We start from the raw sequence: 23,255 nt of genomic DNA on the forward strand, positions 1-23,255 counted from the left end.
AAGACCTATCTTGGTATAGAGGCTGCTTTCAGGCAACAAACCTGAGCAAGGAAAAGCTGAGTAAGGTAAAAGGGCCCACAGCAACCAGCTCGCTGGTTGCAAGCTGAATGCAAACAGGCAATACCAACAGACTCATTTAGGGACCCACCTTGAAACAGCCACAGGCCCTAACTGACCAATTACACCAGGCACAGTTCTTAAGATTACCACAAAAGGGAAAACTCCATACATTCCCATTCTTCCTCACTCTGCCCTATAACTGTGGCCCCTCACCACCTCTTGGTTGCAGCAGTCTCTCCTTTGCTGTCCTACCGCTGCTCCCTTGGGGTATATTCAATAAACTTCTCTTTTGTTCTGCCTTGGGTGAATTTTTTCACCCCCTATGCTGCTGGCTCCCACCCAATTGGGACACCCCACATTTGGTAGACCCAATTCGACTGGAGCACCCCACACATGGTAACATGAATCAAAAGAAAAATGGATTAACTATATTAATTTTACACTTTCTGAGCAAACTTCAAAGCAAGGAAAATTGTCAGAGAGAAAAGAGACACATTAGGTAATGACAACAGGTCAACTAAGAAGACATACTAATCCTTAAATATATGCACCTCCTAACCACAGAGCATTGAGTTATGTAGGGCAAAAACTAATAAAACTGCAAGAAAATATAGACAAATCAGCTACTATACTCAGAGACTTGAATATCTATATTTTGGTAATTGATAGATACAGCAGGCAGATAATCATTAAGTATATAGTTGAAATGAACAGTACCATTAATCAACTGGATCTAATTGGCATGCATAGAATACATCATCCAACAACAGCAGAATACACATTCTTCTCAGACTCACATGGAAGATTCACAAGACAGACCATATTCCAGGCCATTAGACACATATTCACAGAAAAAAGAATAGAAATTACACAAAGCAAGCTCTCAGACCACAATAGAATTAAACTAGAAATCAATAACCAAAAGATAGCTGGGAAACCCCAGAATATTTGGAGATTAAACAGCACTCATCTAAATAACACAAGACTTAAAGAAAAAGCCTAAATTTTTTTTGAAAATATTTTAAACTGAATGAAAATTAAAATACAGCTTTTGGAAATTTGTGGGATATAGCAAAACCAATTCTTAGAGGAAAAATTATAGCATTCGATACATAAATTATAAAAGAAGAAAGATGTAAAATCAATAATCTAAGCTTCCACTTTAAGAAACTAGAAAAGAACAAATTAAATGTAATGTAAGTGGAAGAAAGAAGTAATAAGAATTAGAGCAGAAATCAATGAAACTGAAAACTGCAAATCAACAGAGAAAAATCAATGAAGCCAAAAGGTGGTTCTTTGAAAAGATCAATTAAAATGATAAAACTATAGCCAGGCTAACCAAGAAAAAAAGAGAAAAGATAACTTATCAGCATCAAAAATGAAAGAGGAGCCATCATTATAGATCCAACGACAGTAAAAAATAATAATCTTATAAACAACCCTATGCCCACAAATTCGATAACTTAGATGAAAGAGCCCAATTCCTCAAAAGACAGGAGACATAAATAATCTGAATAGGCCTATATCTATTAAAGGATTTGAATCAATAATTAGTAACCTTCTAAAACTGAAAGCACCAGGCCCAGATGGTTTCATTGGTGAATTCTACTAAACATTTAAAGAAGAAATAATACCAATTCTCTATAATCTGTTCCAGAAAATAGAGGAAGAGGAAAGTTCCTAATCCATTCTATGAGGACATTACTCTAAACCAAATCCAAAGGCATTATGAGAAAGGAAAACTACACACCAACACCTCTCATGAACACAGATATAAAAAGCTTAACAAAATATTATCAAATAGAACCCAAGAATTATACTCTATAATTAAATAGGATTTATTCCAGATATGCAGGATTGGTTCAAGAATGAATTAATGTAACTTATCACAGCAAAGAAAGAAAAATCATATGATAATATTAATGTACATAGAAAAAGCATTTCACAAAATCCAACATCCATTCATGATAAAAAAAACTCTCAGCAAACTAGGAATAGAGGGTGTTATGGGCTGAATTGTGTGCTTCCAAATTCACTTATTGAAGTCCTAACCCTAGTACCTCAGAATGTGACTACATTTGGAGACAGGGCATTTAAATAAAATAGGTAATTAAGACAAAAATGAGGTCATTACAATGGGTCTTAATCCAATATGACTGGTGTCCTTATATATGACATAGACACAGACAAAAAGAAGACCATGTGAAGATACAGGGAGAAGACAAACATCTACAAACCAAGAAGAAGATCTTAGAAGAAACCAGTCCTGCTGACACCTTGATCTCAGATTTCTGTCCTCCAGAAATCTCAAGGGATAGATTTCTGTTGTTTGAGACACCCAGTCCATGGTCCTTTGTTATGGCAGCCCTAGCAAACTAATACTGATGGGGAACTTCGTCAACTTAATAAAGAACATCTATAAAAAATCTACAGCTAACATCACCTAATGCTGAAAAACTTGAGTCTTTCCCCCTAAGATCAGAATCAAGGCTACATGTCCTAGGTAATGCAATAAGATAAGAAAAGGGCATAAAAAGTATACAGACTGGGAAGGAAGAAGTAAAACTGTACACAGATAACATGATTATCTATATAGAAAACTCCAAAGACTCAACAAACAAGTCCTGGAACCAATAAGCAATTATAGCAAGGTTGCAGGACACTGGCTTATCAAATGTAACTAAAGGCACTGTGTGTACGGGGGGGGGGGGGGGGGGGGGGGGGGGGGCAGGGGATACCTGGGAAACTTCTTTACCTTCTGCTCAATTTTTCTGTAAACTTAAAACTGCTCTAAAATATAAAGTCTATTATTTAAAAAGCCAATGAGACCTATAACACCTTCCAAGTCTATGCACACAAAAAAGAGAGGATTCCCAGAAAACTTTCCCTCTTAAAAAAACAGAAATAAATGAGCTGCAACCCCTGGAACTTCTGCATTGCAACATGGTGCAGCAATGAGTGCAAAAAAGGGAAGAAACAACAGCAAACTCCCAGCACAGCAGCTACTGAGCTCTGCACAGTGAAGGCAGAAAAATGTGTCATCAAAGATGGAAGTGTGGTTAATGACAGCAGAAAGGAGACAGCTGGTCACAGAGTAGGTACTCAATAAATATTTATTTGTTTAGCATAGTGAGACATTAAAATGGATAATGTGGACTGAGGGAGAGCCAGTTGGGAGAAAGAATGCGAAGGTATTACTGAGTCTAAGATAGAGACATCAGAACAATGACTGTCGGCTGAGGACTTCACTGGTAAACATGAGGCTGTCCCTAGTTTCTAATCTTGTAATTCACACTGGGCTTAGGTGTGCAGTGTGTCAACTCCGTAGAGTTCATTATATAGCTTGGTTTCAATGTTTTTTTTTCAAGCAATCCATCATTGTGTTTTAAAGTCCTACTGCATTAAAAAAAAAAAAAAAGTCCTACTGCTTTTTAAAAGTAAATACAAACCAGAAAAACCTTCAAATATAGTTAAATAAAAAAATTCTGAACCTAATACCCAGCTTGGGCTGGTAGCAAAGGAGAATGAAATAGATATTTATCATGCTTTAGACCTACTGAATCCAGTACCAAAAGAACTCAGGTGGTGTGAACACAGAATGCATATACTGTTATACCCAGCAGTTAATATATGTGGAACCTGCCCGCCCGCCCTCAGATGATGGGTCTTCTGAGACAAAACCAAGCCCATGTTGAACAATGATCTCATGCTAACTCCTGAAGCATCCCGTTCAAATCATTGACTTTGGAAGTCAGAAATTCTGCCTTCCAGTGCAATTACTAAATCTAATCACATATATTCACTCTCTCAAGGGGTCCTGACTGGCAGTAACAGCTTGGTTATTCACAATCAATGAAATTAATGCCGCTATTTTTATAACATGAAAAAACTACATGAAAATAAGCCTCCAGGCTGTGGACCTTGGTCAAAGAAAGAATAAAAATAAGAGCAAAGGATAAAGTATGTAAATGAATTATTAGACAAAGAGTCATTTTAAAGTCCCAGCAAGGCTGTGCCTTGGGGTCCTTGTTATTCCAAAGTGATTCTGTGCTCCAGATCACCTAGAAGGAAAACGTCATTCAAATAAAAAAAAAGGTTCCTTTACATGAAACTGTGTATTTAACTGGCAACATATAATTTCATTTAAAAAAAAATTAGGAGCAATTGCTGCTAAAGCCATTTCAGGGACAAGGGGAGGGGAGGATCTGTCAGCACTGTGGGAACAAAAAAAATGATGTGCCACCAAGCTTTATTCCAATCATTTGCTTCATAGTTAAGTTTAATTACACATTACACACTGTCCTGTAATTATGTCGCTTGGGAAACTGCCAATTTCCCCCTTGAAATGTTAAAAGTTCCTTAATTTATTTTCAAGACTCAGCATTGCCTCCATCAGCACTCTGCCTTAGTGCATGTAGGATACTCGGTCCCCATTCTCTTTAAATGCTGGCTGGTGGGCACCAAGAAGCTGACATACAGTGAGGAGGGCTGACCATGCTTAGAGCCCCCAAAAACACTGGTCCAGTGTATTTATAATAAGATCTGATGACTTTTTTTTCCTTAAAATTTACAACTGGAGAATTTGAGAAACATGCCTATTCCTTTTGCCTGCCCTTGGGAGGTTGAAATGTAAGTCCTTTATTCTCAGCAAGAGAGAGATGGGACATTAATCAAACAACTTTATGGACTGGGAAAGGGAAAAAGCAAATAAAGTGGTTTGAGCACCTATTGTGCACCAATAATGTATTCAGAACTTCACAAAGGTCACTGCAGACCACCAGTATCAGTGATCACTAACTCAAGTCCCTCAGGTACAAGGCAGATAACTAGAATGCATGAAGCAGCCAGGCGAAAAAGAATAGAGTTCTGGGACTCATGGCTATTTGAAGAGGGAATGCATGCCCTGCCTACAGGCAATTCAAATTCTCTTCCCTTTAAAAATACTGTTCCGGTTGAGCAAACACATCCACAGGCTCATCTGAACTGTAGCTGTGAACCCTATATGAATCTATAAACCTCTAAAGGCCACTAGAAGCAGACTACTTGGCTTTATATTCAGCTCTGGCATCTTCTTAGCTGGGTGATCTCGGGCAAACAACCTAACTTCTCTGTGTGTCAGTTTCCTCATCTGTAAAATAGAAATAACAGTGCTGACCTCACAGAGGTGTTGTGAAGGATGAATAAATGTGCCTAGCATAGTTGTCAGCTCATGGCAAGCTCTGTGTTTGCTATTCCAAGTACCTTTACACCCTCTGACGCAGGAGAGAGAAGTCAAAAGCAGTTTCCCCAACGTGGCTTTGTGTCTCAGCAGACAGAGAGATCTATATATTGGAAGAAGAGGGTACAGGGATCACCTTATCTTCCCAACTCAGGGAGGACTAAAGGGAAGATTACAAATAATGTATGTTAAGTACTCCAAATATGTAAAGGTTTCAAAAATGGTAGCTTTTCTCATACGAGGTCATCTCAGAGCATTTTCTTATCAGTACTGCCTCTACACCCAGACCTCCGTCTCAGTGGTGAGGTAGGGTCTAAACCAATATTTCTCCCAACATTTTTTTCAAAGTATTGTTTACTTTGTATGTATCATGAGGAAGAAGAATCCATTTAAAGGTTTTGGAATAGTGTAAATACACATTACATTTTTCATCTGTTAAAAAAAAATGGCTGTAATGAAAGAAGCTTGAGAAAATAATTCTGAAGGACAAATATCCATCTTTTCCCATAATCAAATTTACTTGACATATAAATATTTCTGCTCTGATTTGGTATAATATTAGAAACATACATATGCCCTGGCTCAAAACCGCATGAAACCATTGTAATTAATCTTATTTTTAAAGGGATTTCTATTCCTACCCCCCTACCTCAGGAAATCCATTATCTTCTAGCATCATCACCCAGTGTGCAAAGGTATTCCAATTGGATGAGATGCTCATCATAAATTATGAGGGATGTTGAGGCAAGAATTGTAGGGTACATAAAGAACAAGTAGTTTCTAGTGTCCGCTCGTAATTTTGTTACTAGAAGCCTCAAGATTTTATAAATTCTGTGTTAGTTGTGTAACAGCTTCCTTAAGAAAACATTTTATTTATGACAAACATCACACTAAAGAAAACATACAAGAGGGGTCGGGTTTGTTCTAGTCCACACTGACCCAACACCAGACTATTTCTCTAACAAGTAGTGCCGTTGCTGAAAAGTAGGTCACTGGGAAAGAAATCAAGTCCTAAGTGATTCTGATGTGGTTAACCAGTATGATAATTTATATAAAATGGTGAAATGTTTACCTGCTCAGTATATTGTGGAAAACTGCAAAGAACTATCAAGTAAAGGTTCTGGGACTTGGTAGATGGGCCCAGGATAGATCACATCTAAAAATCCAGAAGGAAACAAGAAAAACCCCAAGGGGGAGAAGAAGAAGAAAACACGAAAAAACAATCTCTACTCTCCGTTTGCTTGCTATTCTATTTTCTGATATCTAAGAACTAGAGTTTGCCTTTTTCGTTGACCACCACATCCACTGTGCATGGCACCATGATGGCAGATGGTAGGTGTTTGATAATATTTCCTGAATGAGTCAGTGAATGAATAAATGTAAATGTTAAAAGAAATTTCTCTTCCTTTAGTTAGATGCTTTTTAGCATCTAGGAAGATGGGCTGTTTTTCTTTTTTGTGTGAATTTTTTTCCTCTGAAAAAAATGGAAGCAATAACAGAAATATCTCATTTGCATGCATTTGGCTTTTATTGTTGCACATTTAAATAGCTTATCTGACGTCTTTAGGGCCTGGGATTAATGCACAGCACGCGTCTGTCTGGCTGTAATGCCAAGAGGGAGACAGATGACTGACAATAGGTTCTGAAGTTCCCCTGATCTTCTAAATGTCACTTCTCATGTCACTAGACTGAAACTTACAACCACATCTGAAATCTGGAAAGCTCTACAGTGATACCTTTGCCAGGCTCATTTATTCCTTTAAATACCATCATTTGAGGCTCAGTCAAATATTCAGTAATATGACAACATATAGGAAAAAGCCTTAGTTTTCAAAGGATTTACAATTTAATAAAGACAATGTGATGCTGTATACAAACTTTGAAGTTAAACATAAAGTAATGTACCCTCTCTTACTTTTAAGGGGGACTTTCTGAGTATGCTAGATCTAGGAAGACCCTAAGTAAATACAAACACTTCCTTAATGGCATCACCAACTTTCCGTGTCTTCTAATCATTTGTCTTAGACTGTCCTCTTTTCCTCCACTTCAAGAATAGCTCTCTTGTGTCCACCACACCCCAAGCCCAGAGACAAGAAACTTCAGACTGGAAAATGCCTGAAACTTGAAGGCCAAAGACCTAAGTTTAAGTTTCCCTTAATATTGGCTATTTGACCTAACCAATGGAACTCTGCACCTCTCTAGATCCCAGTTCCTGAATCTATAAAACAGTGGTTAACAATGCTTACCCCATAGGCTTTTCTTGAAAACTGAGCCAATCTATGGAACATGTCTTATATGCTACCCAATCCACTTTAGGTACACATTTACTCGGATTAAATGGGATGACAAATGGGACCATGCAAGACTGAACTGAAACCACTCTTTCCTTTAGTTGCAGCATGTCTTAGTATTTTTGATGATCCTACTTCTTCCTCAGACCTGGCCATTACATGTTTTGGAGGCCTGAGGTTTCCTCATCATCATTTCCTGCTTTGTGGCTCAGTCTTGGCTCCCACAATAGCCAGCATGAGTCTTGAACCAAACGTAAAACCAAGTCATTTTGGGGTTTCTCACTAGCTCCCAATAAATAATTAAATAAAAGAATATATAAGTCCAAGAGTTTTATTTCCAATGGAGTCACTAATTTTCTTTCTTCCAAGGTATTTAGATTTGCTACTCCAGGGAGGGGATAAAAAGCAAAACAAAACAACAACAAAAAGCAAACACACTCAGTTTTATACCATTATCCTGTCTGTGAAAAATGACAGCAGGATCATAGGAGGGAGCCAAGTGCTACCCCCTACCTCTCAGAGAGAGAGAGCTGTGGTGGGGAGAACTGGGGAATGAAGCATCTCCAGAAAAAGTAAAAGCAATTATGCCCAGGGAAAATAAGACCCAGAAGTCTGAAATCATTCTATGCCTCCATATTTTACTCCAGGCATAGTGGGATGCTCAGATTTGCAATTCTTCCTTGTGTTCTGTGCCTGTCCAAGTGTGAGGTAATTCAATTACATCCAATGCTTCCATTAGTACACACTTACAAAGTATATTTAAATAATACACAAGAAACCAGGTTGCCCATTAATAAAGCCAAGTTGTGAAATTATACTTTTATGTAATTGCTAAAAGGAACAACGCCCATGATTCTCAGGTGATAAAAATGAGTTAATCCTTGGCAAGAGACCATTTAAATAAAAACTAGAGAAACTCCTTACTCAATTAACAAGAAACTATTAAAAATCTACTATGTGCCTGGTACCACAAGAGGTAGGCTTGTGGGGCAGGGGTAGTACCCAAAGTGTCCTGAACTCTGTTTAGAAAGATTATCCTAGAAGCTGGCATAGAAGATGGGTACAAAGATACCAGATTTCAGCTGGAAGGCCACTGAGATAATATGGCAACAATCTAGATGAACAAATTAAAGGGAATGATCAAGCTTAGGGATGTAGAATATACAGAATGTGGCGTCTACACGGGTTTGAGCTCTCCTGCCCATACCTCATTGCCTACTAGACACATCCAGCTGGCAGATGTCCTACATGCATATAAGGGTCTGGGCGTCTCCAAATGACTACCCCTACAGATCTGCACTCTCTGTCTCATTAATGGCACTACCTTCCTTCCATTCACTCATGCCAATCATCTTTCTCTTCTTCTTCCTCTTCCTCAGAGAAAGTCCAGTTTATTTTAGCTCCAAAATAATTCACTCAAACTGCTTCTCCCCAGTGCCACTGGCACTACCTTAGTTCAAATCACTCCCAATTTTTATTTTTGTCTCTAGTCTTGATTTCTCACATTTGTTTTCTGGCAATAAGATGATTTTTCTAAAATTAACTTACATCATCTTTACTTAAAACACTTCAGAAATTCTTCAATTCCTTCAGGCTAAAGCCCAAACAAACACCTTAACACGGCATAAACACCTTAATACACCTTAATACCCACCTTAATTAGGGTCCCTAATGAACTAGCCCACATGTGTCTCAAACCATATCGTATTAACCACTCTGTTTTAGCCATACTATACTATTTTTTGTTCCCTAAAAAAGGCACACACCTTTACATGCTTGTTTACACGTTTCCCTCCACTCAGACTTGCTCTCCATGCCCTCTGACCTTCACCTGATTAACTGCATTATCCAAGTGGTCTTAGTGCAGAAGCCACATCCTCCAGGAAGCTTTCCAGACTTTACCCCCACATCTGTGTTGGTGACTCTCCTCTGTATCCCCTCCCTTTCCAATCAAAATACATTCTAAGTAGCTCAGAAAGTGCCTGGTATTTAACTCTTCACCCCGCCTCTCCATCTCTAGACAGTAAACTCTTCAACGACAAGACTCATGAGTGACATGTTCCTTGAGGATCCCCATCACCTAGCTCCTTGCTGGGCATTTGATAGTTACTCAGTAAACATGTGCAGACTGAGTCACTGAGAAGAAAAAAGGTCTACAGTTGAGTTCTTGGGATTATGTACATTAGATGGACAGGCAGAGGGAGAGAAAGCTACCAGAGAGACTAAGAGAAATGGACAAGGAGAGAACCAAGACAGACAATACTGGCTCCAGGCAAAAAGAAAGAACTGATCAATGGTAAACAGTGTCCAGTGTCAATAGAAGGACAGATGAAATGGAGGAAGGGGGAGCTGTTCTACATTTGGCAGGAGAACAGTTTCTAGAAAGTGATGAGTGGAAGCCTCATTGAAAAGGTGCAAAGTATTCAAATTGAGTGGCAGATGATTAGAACAGAGGGCAAGAAGACAACTCATAAAAATACAAATACATAGTGTCTGAGGAAACATGATAGCTGGAGGGGGGATGTCAAGGGCAAAGAGGAAATACATATGTATGCGCCTGTATGTGTGTGTGTGTATGTGTGTGTTACAATTCCTTTTAAAAATCTCAACTGTAAATCAGACCAGCAAGTGAATGGTGAGGCTATATTCAGGTACAGAATAAGAGTTTAATGAATGAAAGATATAAATAATAAGTGAATAATTGTATTCAGACAGGAGATTTACCTGGCCAAAAACAAAGCAAATTTTTATCAAAATATAAACTTATTTTTAAAAAGAATCTATTTCTGTATTTCAGAAGAGACCATTCAACTCATAGATCAAAATTTAGTTAGCTGTCTAGGATGACTATTTCTACCATCTATACTATTATTTCACTATCACTATGATAACTTTTTTCATAGTCACCCCCAAAACTTCCTTGCAGAAGTCCTTGGACTTTATACGATCCCCTAGCCCCAGTCATTCATGCAAATAGCTTTAGCTTTCCAATAAGGACTTAATGCTCCAAAGTCAGATGATATCAGGAAAGTGACACTTCTGAGAAAATAACAGACATCTTAGTTATAGAAGTATAAATATAGATATCATCAGATATAGACATTGTCTAATCAGTAAAGAAAAGGGGATGTGGACAAAAAGGGCCACATTTTTCTTTACAAATAGGTTTTTCTTTTAAGTCCCTATCAGATGTAAAGTTCTTTCAGATTGCCACGTATTAAGTTTACTTGTAAGAGTTTAGAGACTGCATTGAGGAAAATGGGCTTCAAACATTAAATCACTTTTCATGAGACATAGGCTTCCTGTGCACTCAGCATCAATACACTCTAACTTTAGAAACGTTCATCTACAATCATTAATCAGTTAATGCTGAATTCAACTTCTATTTGGCTTCTCCTTTTCACACTCAACTCTCCAAGGCTATACTATATGGCACCTCAAAAATATTAATTTATTTACTGTGAGTGCAGATTATATTCCTAGTAAGGAATCTGTGCAATAAATATATACACACATAAGCCAAATTAAACTTCCATGAGCAAATAATTTTCCTATGAAGGACTGCATTTCTGACCAAGCACCTGATCCCAAACCTTTCACAGGAATGCATAGCATCTTTTACATAATCATATTATAAAGAATATTTCAGTATAAATCAAAGCTTGTCAAACTGCATATATAGAAAAACACATAAAGTTAAAATATAGTGCCTACAGGGAACTCAGAACCTGGCATGACTTTTTTCAAGGGGGGCTGCTACTGGGTAGAACAATTTTTCACTGTGCGGACTGTCCCATGTATTATAAGTTTTGGCCAGTCATACCCCATTGACATGGTAACTAGCATCTAAATCCACACACACATTTCCAAATGCCCCTTGGGGGAGTAGCACTCCCTTGTTTGGGGAAGAACTTTGAGCCTAGACAAAAGGAACTGCCCACATTTACATCACTAGATAATGCCAGGTCTTGAACCCCGGTCTCCCGAAAGCCAGTCCCATCAAGAGGGATCCAACACAGAATGTCAGAGTAAAGACTCATCTTATTCTAGTGTCAGCCTTATTCTTTCTGCATTAGGCAATTCACTCATCAAAAATTTTCGAAGCTGAGATCTAATCATAATTTTAACTATTCACCAATTCTCTTGTCACATTTATTCATATCTTCCCCCATCTCAGCCTTGGATGAGGATGCCTCCCCGTCGCTGAATCTGGACTCCTCTCCCTGAGGACAGGGGATAGGTGTCAGCACAAACAGTGCATCCAGTGGAGCAGCCCTATGTCACTGTCCCTAGGCTCCTGTTCTTTCACATTTAGCCCTTCCCACACCTGCACTGCCCACTCAGCAGGTGGCATCTTCTAGCTTCCTTATGCCTCACCCACAAAGGAGTTTCTCCTGGTAGCTGGAGTTTCACTAGTTTGTTAAGAAATAGGAGAGAAGGCATTTCTTTTCCCTCCCCATCTCTCCCATTCTTTTCTTTCTTTTTGTTTATCTTATTGTGTCTCCAGCATTGGATTGAATGGAAACAGAACCAGAGAGAATCCTTGGTCTCTTTTCCAAAAAGCAGAATAAGCCTAAGGGATCTTTGCTAAAGTTGGGATTGTGCAAGTTTTGAGTAGATGGTTCATTTCTCTTTATTGTTATTTAAGTCTAAGAATTTTTGTCATAATTCACTGCTGAACTATATAAAACATCATTTTTCGGTAACTATTGTGTGTGTGTTTTTTTTTTTAGATGTCATCATGTGAGAACATTTAAAAGTTAAAAATCCTGATTTCAGGGCCCCTAGTGATTTCATTTAATTTTAATACTTACTGAGTGATGAAAGGCAAAAGACTGGAGACACACATCTAAAGGTAACCCACTCCATATCTGTAAGTCTGAAATTCAAAGTCAGTAGGAGACCTACATCAACTAAAAGGTGCTACATGCTTACCCGGATGTAGGCATCCTGGTGGTGCTTGGCAAAGTACAGCATATTGTCCAGGGCTAACATCCCAGGAGGGGTCTGTGTAAAGTCCATGGCAGGGTTGACATGATTCTGTGGTTAAAACAAAATGTTCGATCAGGTTAATTCTTCAGCAGATTTCACCAACCACCAGGAGTCTGGTTTCTCTTCTCAAGACCAAAGTACCACCAGCCCAGCTCCAAATAATCAAGTAGGATGACATTTTTCATCTTCATGTAAACCTACATAAATTTATCATTTTGACTTTGATACATTAGATTTTCATAGACAGAAATAACATTTAAAATGTTGGTATCGGCCAAGTAATTTCTGAGGGCTAGCATTAGTTTGTGTTTCACATGGATTATCTAATAAACAGGCAACAGGCATTATTATTAGCCCCACTGTATGGATGGGCCACTGCCACTCAGATGAGATGAGAAACTTGCCCAGGGCCTCACAGCTTTGATTTGGCAGAGCAGGCGATGTCTTGTTTGGACAATATGTCTCAGCATGCTTTTGTTCCTACTTTGTTCTCTACCACTGGTTTATAAGTTGAATGCATTTATTTTGGTACTGCTAGCATTTAGACTTTACATAGCCTGAAAAAAGTTTATTTGAGAAAAATGTAGGCTAATCAATATTAGCTGCCATGAACACGGTCTGGCCAACAAAGGAGAGTATGCCAAATATGAGAGGAAAACATGACATTTACTTCAGACCTATTTCTAGCATTGGTCTGAGTCCATTCCAAAAATAAACACAGGAAAAGGAAATCAAATGACGAAAATTAGCTCCTCTGAATCCAGTTCGAACAACACCCCAAAGCTATGTCAGTGAAGCTGTCCAGGCAGAAGGTCCCCACGGCTCAAGGGTCATCAGTCTTGTTTGAATTGTGATCCCAGCATCCTCTCGAAGCCTCCTATCAATCACACTGAGGGTATCAGATACAGCACTGCTGCTCTCAAGAGGTCTTACAGTTAAGAAACAGTGAGTTTATTTTTAGGATTCTTTTAAAGAAACATACAGCTATTTCACAAACAGTCCCAGTAAAATAATGCCTGCTACGTATCAGGCATTATGTAAAGGACCTTGCATATGCTAACTCGATTCCTCGCAAAACTCCCACAAAGTAGGTTCTATTATTATCTTGCTTTGAAAGACAAGGAAACAAGCTGAGCATCTGAGTGGCTTACCCTATGTTTCAGAGCCAGTGTGTGGCTGGGCCAGAATCCAAACTCCAAGTACAGGCTTTTAACCAGGATTTTAGTGCCACGTCATTGGTCCACTGGACACCAGTAGGGATTTCACAAAGATGACCAATGCAGGTCCTCAACTACTTCAGTCCTCCTCAATCAAATTATTCGCTCAGGCAAAGTGGGCCAGCCTGTGATCCATCCTTTTTAATAAAAGCTATAATTTGTCTATCCCTCCCAGACATAACAGACCCAAGTCTCTCATGCTCAATAAACCATGCCCTATTGTCTCCCACAAATAGGCTCTTACTAAACAAAAGCCAATTAGAAAATTGCCTTTGATTTCCTCTGACTTGCCCTAAATTATAAAGCATCACTGTATTTTAGACGAAAAAAAAATTTTGTATTTGTGGGTGAACTAAGTGCTCGCTCATTCTTTCTCTCTCTTTCTCTCTTATCTGCAAGTATCATTTTCTCAGTTTCCCTCTCCTTGAAATGCTTGTTTCCTTTTTTTCTTTTGGTTTTAATAGCCAATGAAATGACTCTACAATCATGAATGTTGATAATGAAAAAAGTATAAGAATTATACTGCCAAAACATTTGAAAGCTTTCTAAACTGTGACAAAAATACTCTGAGAATCTAGCAAGGCCAACAGTTCCCCTAACTCCTTTCTTATTTATGAGGTGCTCTGGATACAGATTTATTTTCTTTTCTTGTTCCATGTTATTTTTTTCCACCTGTCTTGAAATGGAAGCTGCAAGAGCTTTGATAAATAGCTTGAAATTTTCCCTTGTTTTACTGCAAAGCCTGTGTACCTCTGTACATCCTTCTGAGATGCCATTTGTTAGTTTCTGTAGAAGCGCTGCTCCGTGAATCACATCAGACAGCTCTCGGTCCCCAGAAAAAGGAGTAGTGTCTGCCTCCCCTTCCAAAGCACCAGGAATTTTCACTTTGGGAAAATGGTACCAACCAGTTGAAGAAAGCACAGTTTACTTTATAGTGAGCATTCTATGGGGTGTTTGGGTACAGAGTTCCCAGAGATCTGGTTCTCTTCTGTTACCCCCATGCCAGGTTTTTGGCTGAATTATTGATTCACACATCCAAGGAAAGGTTCAAGGTCTAAGACAGAGAATCTTCCAACCTGTTCCAGGCCATACACCAAGGCCAGTGGAGAGCTGGAATGGACTTCAAATATTATCTGGGCTGGTAGCATTATTTTATAGATGAGAAAACTGAGCCCTGGTGGAGAGCAGCGATGCTCAAACTTGAGCAGCCATTCAAATCTCCTGGAAGGCTTGTTAAAGCACCAATTCCAGGTCTCACCCAGAGTCTCTGATTCAGAAGGGTTGGAGTGGGTCCGAGAATCTGAATCTCCAAACAAATTCCCAGGTGATGCAGATGCTGCTGGATGGGGACCACACATCGAGCCCCGCCAGTGGCTGAAGTGGCTCATTTCAAATAACACAGGCAATACAGCAGAATAAGATCTAGAATCCAGATCCAATGATTCCTCAAATCCCATGCAACTTCTTCTACAGCACACTTTGAACCCACTAGTTCCAAAGTACAATGCATTTTAAATATACTCAATGCTTATCTGCTCTGTGTTTTGGCTTCTCGTTGAGAAAACAGACTCCTTTATTCAGAAAAAAGTAATTATAATTTAGAAGCCTCTCGCTTCTTCTATTGCTCAAATTTCTAACTAAAATAAAATGCAACGGTACCTCCACAGGGGGGTAGGGAACTGTCATCAGTCAATATTTTCTACTCCCAAATGCTTCTGGTTGGGGAAGCAGGGCTGGCACCAGCCTGAATGATTTTTAAATGATCTGTGTTTTTCAATTACCAATGCCATGCTAGTCCTTCATTAGTGTGGATAATAAAGAGATGATTACAATAATGCTTGCCAGATGGCATATCGTGGGAAAGCCTTTGAGAATTTAGGAGTTAATATTTGTGCTATACGAGTGTCTACGTTTGCTGAACAAATATAGCATTAAAAGCAACCTTTAAGACAAATCACATTGAGTGAATATTCAGTCTACAAAAAGCCATCTCAAGGATATTTTGTGTGGCTGGTAGTTTAAGGTCATGGTCTGCAAGTAATCTGACTAGTACAGCAGATTACTTGGGAGGTCTATCAAACCACATGCCTCCCACTCCTCACCTCTCACCCAGGAGCCTCACAACAGGCTCCCTAGAAGTGCAGTTATCAACCCTGGACACACCTGATGAAAAATCCTGACGTCCAGGCTGTACCCCAAGTGGGTTAAATGAGAAACTCTGTGGGTAAGAACAAAGCAACTAGATTTTTAAAGCTCCCCAGATGATTCCAATGTCCAGCCAGGGTTGAGAGCATGTTCCTAAATCAGTGGGTCTCAAATTTGAGAATGATCAGAATCTCCTAGAGGGTCTGTTCAAACAGATTGCTGCCCATCCCTTGCCCCCATTGCTGATTCAATACATCTGGGGTGAGGCCCGAGAATTTGCATTCATAGAAGGTCCCAGGCATTGCTAATGGTTGCTAGGCCATATTTTGAGAACCACTGCTCTAAAGTTACAGTAACCCAATGCAAGAGTGTTTGAGGAACTTATATCTGCCGGCCAATGGAGTTAGAACCTGGATTCCCTGTACCAAGTGTTTGGTTAGGCAGAGACTTTATTGAAATGCCTGCTCTGGGCGGGGAGGGGGGGGGTCATGGAGGCCCCACAGCTCTATCACTTGGCTACTTCACATATTTATCTAAGGAGGCTCTCAACAGCATCTGACTTTGTGACCCCCAACATAAACAAATGTTCCAAAAAGTTAGAAGCAGCTTCTAGAAATCTATGGATCCTTGCCCTGGTCTCTCTCCATTAAATTCTCAATAGTTGGGATGAATACAGAGAAGACGCCCTATCAAATCTGCCTTACAAGTGGGCAAGATGGCAAATACGCTGAGGAACAGAAAAATAACTGTGACCAGCTGGGACTGGTACTGGTGGGCATCACGCCAGGCACTCCAAATGTGGGATTTCATTTAATCTTCCTGACTACCCAGTGAGGGAAGTATAATGAATGAGGTCAACGTTATCCAGCTTTTCCTACAGATGAGGGTCAGAACCCCTGACTTATGCAAGATCATGGCTAGTAAGTGGCAGAGTCACCACTTCAGTTCTGTAGCTTTTTTTCCTATTTAGGTTCGAAAGGTCTTTGGAGAATAGGAAGATAGGCCCCATTAGTGAGAAGTTCAATCACAAAAATGTAAAGTCCTGTAAATTTTTTTTTTTAAATTCAAGCACGTATCTACAGAATGAGGGAAATCTGGCTTATGAATAATTCATCAGAGTCCAGCTCCTCATCATTAAAATTTGATTCTTTTAAGTAAAACACAAAAGATCTGCACGGAAGAAACACCCAGTAAGATGCTAAGAGTTCAGGACAGCAGATCCTGAACTATCTTGCTTCCCCACTGTAACTCCCTTTCAGCTGCACATTCTCTTCTCCTTACCTACCCTCTCTAATACCTCTGCTGGCCTCTGTCACTCTGTTCCCTGACCTGCTGCCTCCTGCCCTTCTGCCCTTCAACCTGGCCACTTCCCCTGGTTTGAGAAGGCCACCCTCATCATTTGGATGATGGACCCTGATTCAACTGAGCTCTAGGACCACCTGAAACCACTAAACGTGCCCCCTCCCGGGAAATGTTCTGAATCCTAGGAGAGTTCAAGACCATTGATATTACCATGAACGAGGAGTTAGAGTTGGCAGTAAGTCCAAGAAGAGTCAATTTCCCATGGCAGTCAGAAGTATCTCACAAACTGGGTTTCATTAACCCACAAAAGGAGCACAACAAGAAGAACAAAGGAGGTTGCACAGACTGGGCCCAAGTCAGGGCACATCTGGCACATAGGCACACACTTCTAGCACACACACAGCGAGCCAGCTCCTGACACATGGGAAACTGTGCATAGAAGTGGCCAGAGAAAAGCAAAAATGTCTAAACATAAGGCATATCAGAAAGGTTGGGGGTGGGGGAGACTTCAGATATTTAGCACGGGGAGAAGAGAAAGGGTTGTGTGGTGTGGTGTTGGAGGTGGGATGGGCATTGTGGGTTGAACTATTACCTCTGTCTGCAGGCATCTGAAGGATGAATATTATTCTGTGCAGCTAAAAGAAAACAGGATTAGCTGAAAAGTTCCTGTCCTTAGAAATACTGAGACAAGGGCTGAGTGTACAGGAAGAGTGCTGTGGGGACAACCAAAGGTCAGAGGATTGTAGACAAGGACCTCCCGATGCCTCACAGCCCCTGCTTCATTCTCCCTTCATCAAATAACATTGGCATCTATGACTATGCAAGGCACGGGGGGCCTGACATGATCTGCTTCATCCAAAGATGGATTTAAAATGAAATGGTCTTTGAATATCTCTGTTGTACACCTAAAACTAATATAACACTGTTTTTTGACTATACTTGAATTAAAATAATTTTTGTTTCTTTACTCATTTTTGAGAGAGACAGAGAGCGCAAGTGGGGGAGGGGCAGAAAGAGACAGGGAGAGAGAGAGAATCCCAAGCGGACCCCACACTGTCAGCACAGAGCCTGACATGGGGCTCTAACTCGTGAACCGCGAAATCATGACCTGAGCCAAAATCAAGAGTTCGATGCTTAACCAACTGAGCCACCCAGGTGCCCCTTAAAATAAAACAATTTTTAAAAATAATAATAATAAATAAATGAAATGAAATACTACTTGCCTTCAAAAAGTTTCCATCTCAGGAGTTATCCAAAGTCTTTACAATACACATTTTTTAAATACACACACACACACACACACGTACATACACACTCATAAATAAACCCATACGTGCACACAATGGAAGATCACACCAAAAATTCAGGATTTAATGCAAATTTACTTAGTTAAAAATGACTCTTAAGAGGTCAGAAAAAGCCATGCACTGCCATGTGTACAATTCAGAAAAATCTGGGTTTCCTCTCACTTCATCATTTTGAACAGGCAGAGTCGAGACTCGCTGAATAAAAGGATAAGCGTGAATAGTTTATTTGGAATGTTGATTCAACAGTCAACACAAAGAATTACCATAAAAACTCAATTAAAAATGCCTTGAGAATAAATTTCCTTTAAAATGAAGCTGGTTATGGTTTAAAAAAAAAGCCTTCATGAATAATGAAGTAATGCTGTCAAGGTTTATAAAGATATCTGCAATTTTTCTATGGAGCTGAGCACACAGGATTCTGAACAATCCAAGCACCGTGGCTCACACTAGTGACTCCCTACTGGTTCTTCCCTCCAATTCCAGCTCGTTTTTTTTTTTTTTTTTTACCACTTTGTTCAGAACCCCCTTTTCTCTTCTCCTTTGTCGCTTTAAAACAGGGCATGAACTAGCACCAGCCACGTAGAGTGGGTTTCTCTATCTCTCCTCTTCACCCAGGAAGAGCACAGGGAAAAGGTCCACCAGAGGATACAGAACGTGTGCTACCACAGCCCCAGAGCAGCCCTAGCTCATCGGTCAGGAAGCCTGTTTCCCTGGATTCCAGCACAACTCTCCAAGCAGCCTTTGGAAGGCAGCTCTTTGCCATGATGGAGCCAAGTGCTGATGAAGCCACAGCTGCTACAGACGGATTCCCAGGAGGTCAAAGGGAGGCAAGGGCTGTGTGCTGCCACCCTGGCCTCCTCCAGGGCCAGCACTGCACAGCCCTAGAATAGAGATGGTGATGGTGGTGATAACAACTCTAATTGTGGGGGCAGCAGCTAACACACACAGTACTTAGTAGATGCTAAGGGCTATACGGAGCCAGAGGTTATGACAGCCCAGGGGCCAAATTGGGTCCACCCCTTACTTTTTTTTTTTAATATTTATTTATTTATTTGTTTGTTTGTTTGTTTTTAATATAATTTATTGTCAAATTGGCTAGCATACAGTGTGTACATGTGCTCTTGGTTTTGGGGGTAGATTCTCGTGGTTCATCGCTTACATACAACACAAAGTGCTCATCCCAACAAGTGCCCTCCTCCATGCCCATCACCCATTTTCCCCTCACCCACTCCCCCATCAACCCTCAGTTTGTTCTCTGTATTTAAGAGTCTCTTGTGGTTTGCCTCCCTCCCTCTCTATAACTATTTCCCCTCCTCCATTCCCCCATGTCTTCTGTTTAGTTTCTCAAGATCCACATATGAGTGAAAACATATGATATCTGCCCTTCTCTGACTTATTTCACTCAGTATAATAACTTCCAATTCTATCCGCGTTGCTGAAAATGGCATGATTTCATTCTTTCTCATTGCAAAGTAGCATTCCATTATATATATAAACCACATCTTCTTTATCCATTCATCAGCTGATGGACATTTAGGCTCTCTCCATAATTTGGCTATTGTTGAGAGTACTGCTATAAACATTGTGATAGATGTGCCCCTGTGCATCAGCACTCCTATATCCCTTGGGTAAATTCCCAGTAGTGCTATTGCTGGGTCGTAGGGCAGTTCTATTTTCAATTTTTTGAGGAACCTCCACATGCCGCCACTTACATTTGCACGGTTGTGAGTTTAAAGGAAGTTTTGAATCTTGTTTTTAATCAAAAGAGGAATAATAATCATGACATGTGAAAATTACATGAAATTCAAATTTCAACACATAAAGCAAGCTTTGTTGGAACACAGCCATGTTCATTTATTTACATATTCTGTGGCTGCTTTTGAATATGGCCTGCAAAGCCTAAAATATTTCCTACCTGGCCTTTTACAAAAGACAGCCTACCCTTATTCTATGCATTTTGTCCTCAAGGCAACCCTTTGAGTTAAGAAAATCAGTCCCTCCTTCTTAACAAAAGTTAAAAAGCTCAACTAAAAAATGAATGTAAATGTTTTTGCTCCCTAGACAGCACCATGGCTCCTTTGTAAATGTTCCATGCTTTACTTACCTGGATAAATATGGTTAATTATTTTCAAGATTCCCAAGGACAAATTCTATTATGTTGAAAAGAATGTTTTCAGTAGTCTTAAACTCATGACTCAATGCCCCACCCTAGTGTCTTTGGGCCCCTTCTCCCCTCCTAACCACAGACAAACCTTGCAGTGGGCCTTTGATATACTCGGATATAGAAGCCTGCCTGCAATTTTCATCTGTTAGGAACCTGGATTGTGGCTGGTACGTGTTCTTCCTCTCTTTGATGCAGCTCTCATAAATGGCAAAGTCTGGCTTTAAAATTTGGAAGACTATGGTCTCTTTTCCACAACAGAATAAGTAGAATTCTTATGCCCACTTTAAAAGTGAAGAAACAGAAGCATAGTGATGTTAAGTATCTTGCCATGTACATACAACCATCTTGCTAGGATTTGTACCCAATAGTCCAGTCATGTTTTTTTTTCTTTTACAGAGAAAGCACTCGAGCAGGGGAGAGGGGCAGAGGGAGGGAGGGAGGGAGGGAGGGAGGGAGGGAGAGAGAGAGAGAGAGAGAGAGAGAGAGAGAGAGAAAGAATCTGAAACAGGCTCCACCTCAGTGTGGAACCCAATGTGGGGCTTGATTCCACAACCCTGGGATCACGACCTGAGCTGAAATCAAGAGTCTGATGCTCAACCGACCGAGCCACCCAGGTGCCTCCAGAACTCATGTTCTTAACCAGTATTCTAAAAGGAGAAATGGATAACTATACAATGGTAAAAAAGAATCACTTGATAAAATACCACACAGCCCTTAAAAATTGTGTTCACAGAGACTTAGTTATTGTAAGTGTAAAAAATAAGAATATAAAATATATATTGTAGTCTGTGTAAAATTTCTACAGTTGTATATATTCCTTGGCAATGTGTATTTTATCTAGAATACTCTCTCTATTCTCTCTCTATATATACACATACAGTATATATACATTAGCAATATCAAGATATAGACTTAGCATGTAATTAGGAATTTTTTTAAATGCTTTTAAAAACTGGAAGGAAATTTACCTAAGTACTAATAGTAATTATTTGTGGTAGTGGGAAGATGGAATATTTTTTCTACCTGTCAATATTTTTCTTATTTTCTCTAATGAAAATGCATTGATTTTTACTTATATTTGATTAGAGGTGTGCCCACTATTCTCTAGCAAAAGGGAACAGAGGTCATTATGCAGAAGAACATGAGAAACAGTTTGAATTCTTGTCCTTGGACCCTGCTGAAAACTCTCTGCTGAAGCCTTCCCTGTAGGTCAGTATCCAGGTATGCCAGAGGGATGCACTGGGCAGAAAGGCTCAGCTCCACCTGCCCAAGTAAGCCCTATGCAGGCACGTGTATGGCCTAGATCCACAAACAGCATTTCAGACACTGTGAGATGAGAAGGGTTTCATTCAGATGGAAGAAGCCAGGAATAGGTCCTGTGTGATCCAAATTCTCAAAACCAGGGGCAATCTCAGGTCCTGAGGCCTCTTGAACTTGGGCCATTTCAGGGTGTTTCCTCAATATGCCGGCCCTGCCAGGGTATAGTTCTCTGGGCTTAAAGGACCCACCTCATTTATCCTGACCCTATTAAGCCAGCACCAGCTAGAGCCTGACAGTTCACACCACACCTCACAGTTTGTCAGGGGACTGTACTAGTCACTTCACCACCAACTGGACAATCCTAGGCCAGCCGCAGGTGATCACTTATAAATGTTGGCAGTTGGACAACTATATTATCTTGATGAAATTTATCAGCTCTAAAGTTCTCTGACCTGTAAATGTTTAGGGTTCCCCAAACTTATTGTGTTAAACTGACATCCAACCATTTTTGACCTACAAAAATGGTATTGCACATGGTTCAACCTAGTAACAATTGAGCTAAACAGATGCATTCATCCCCAGTGATCTTGAAAGTTCTTGAAAAGAGAGGCTCCTTATTTTAGAGAATAGTTCCAAAAGGAACTAGCTGGAGCTGAGGTTAAAAAGATCAAAGGTGTTACACAGTTTTGGTTTAAAAATCAGTACTGAAATTAAATTTTTAAATAAACATAAACGTGCATCTTGGGCCACACCTCCTTCTTCTATGAAATCAGCAAATACCAGGGAGGAATTATCTCTCCTCCTGGGTGTCACTCATCATAGCCAGTACAAATGCAGGCCACCCTTTAGTCTGGTTTCGCCCCTATAAACCTGCTCATCTGCGGAGTGACTGTGACTTTCTCATTCCTGAGAATAAGGACCTGATAAATAGGAATTCGACACCATTACCAACCAGAGAGGCAATAAACTCTGTAAGAGGATGAGGACTATTGGAAATGTTAGGTAAATAGCATGTGAATACCAAGTTGCCCCTAACCTTAGCAAACAGATTAGACAGAATTAAAAACTACTGTCTTAAAAAAATAAAATAAAGTAAAAAAAATAAAAGCTCTTGTCTGTCCTTGTGAGCCTAATGTGCTCCAGGAACCTTATCTGGAAGCCCCTCCCTACACACATACACACACATACATACATCTGCAAGGTTCTCCAAGGGGGAGGGTAGGAGAAACTGGAACTAACTCCTTAAAGTCTAACTTATTTTTTTGGGTTATTTTACGAACTTCAACTTCCTCTAATAAC

General features: G+C 39.9%; 1 protein-coding gene across 3 annotated transcripts in view; it reads right to left on the reverse strand.

Moving 5' to 3' along the window:
• Nucleotides 1–23,255, reverse strand: part of ELMO1 (engulfment and cell motility 1) — a 530,926-nt gene that overhangs the window by 263,076 nt on the left and 244,595 nt on the right. For all 3 annotated transcript variants that reach the window (XM_030308230.3, XM_030308233.2, XM_030308232.2), the window contains exon 14: nucleotides 12,505–12,609. In XM_030308230.3, coding sequence (XP_030164090.1) covers nucleotides 12,505–12,609 — 105 coding nt within the window. The remainder of the gene's footprint in view (nucleotides 1–12,504; nucleotides 12,610–23,255) is intronic.

Source organism: Lynx canadensis, chromosome A2 (assembly GCF_007474595.2).
Source record: "Lynx canadensis isolate LIC74 chromosome A2, mLynCan4.pri.v2, whole genome shotgun sequence".
NCBI classification, from domain to species: domain Eukaryota; kingdom Metazoa; phylum Chordata; class Mammalia; order Carnivora; family Felidae; genus Lynx; species Lynx canadensis.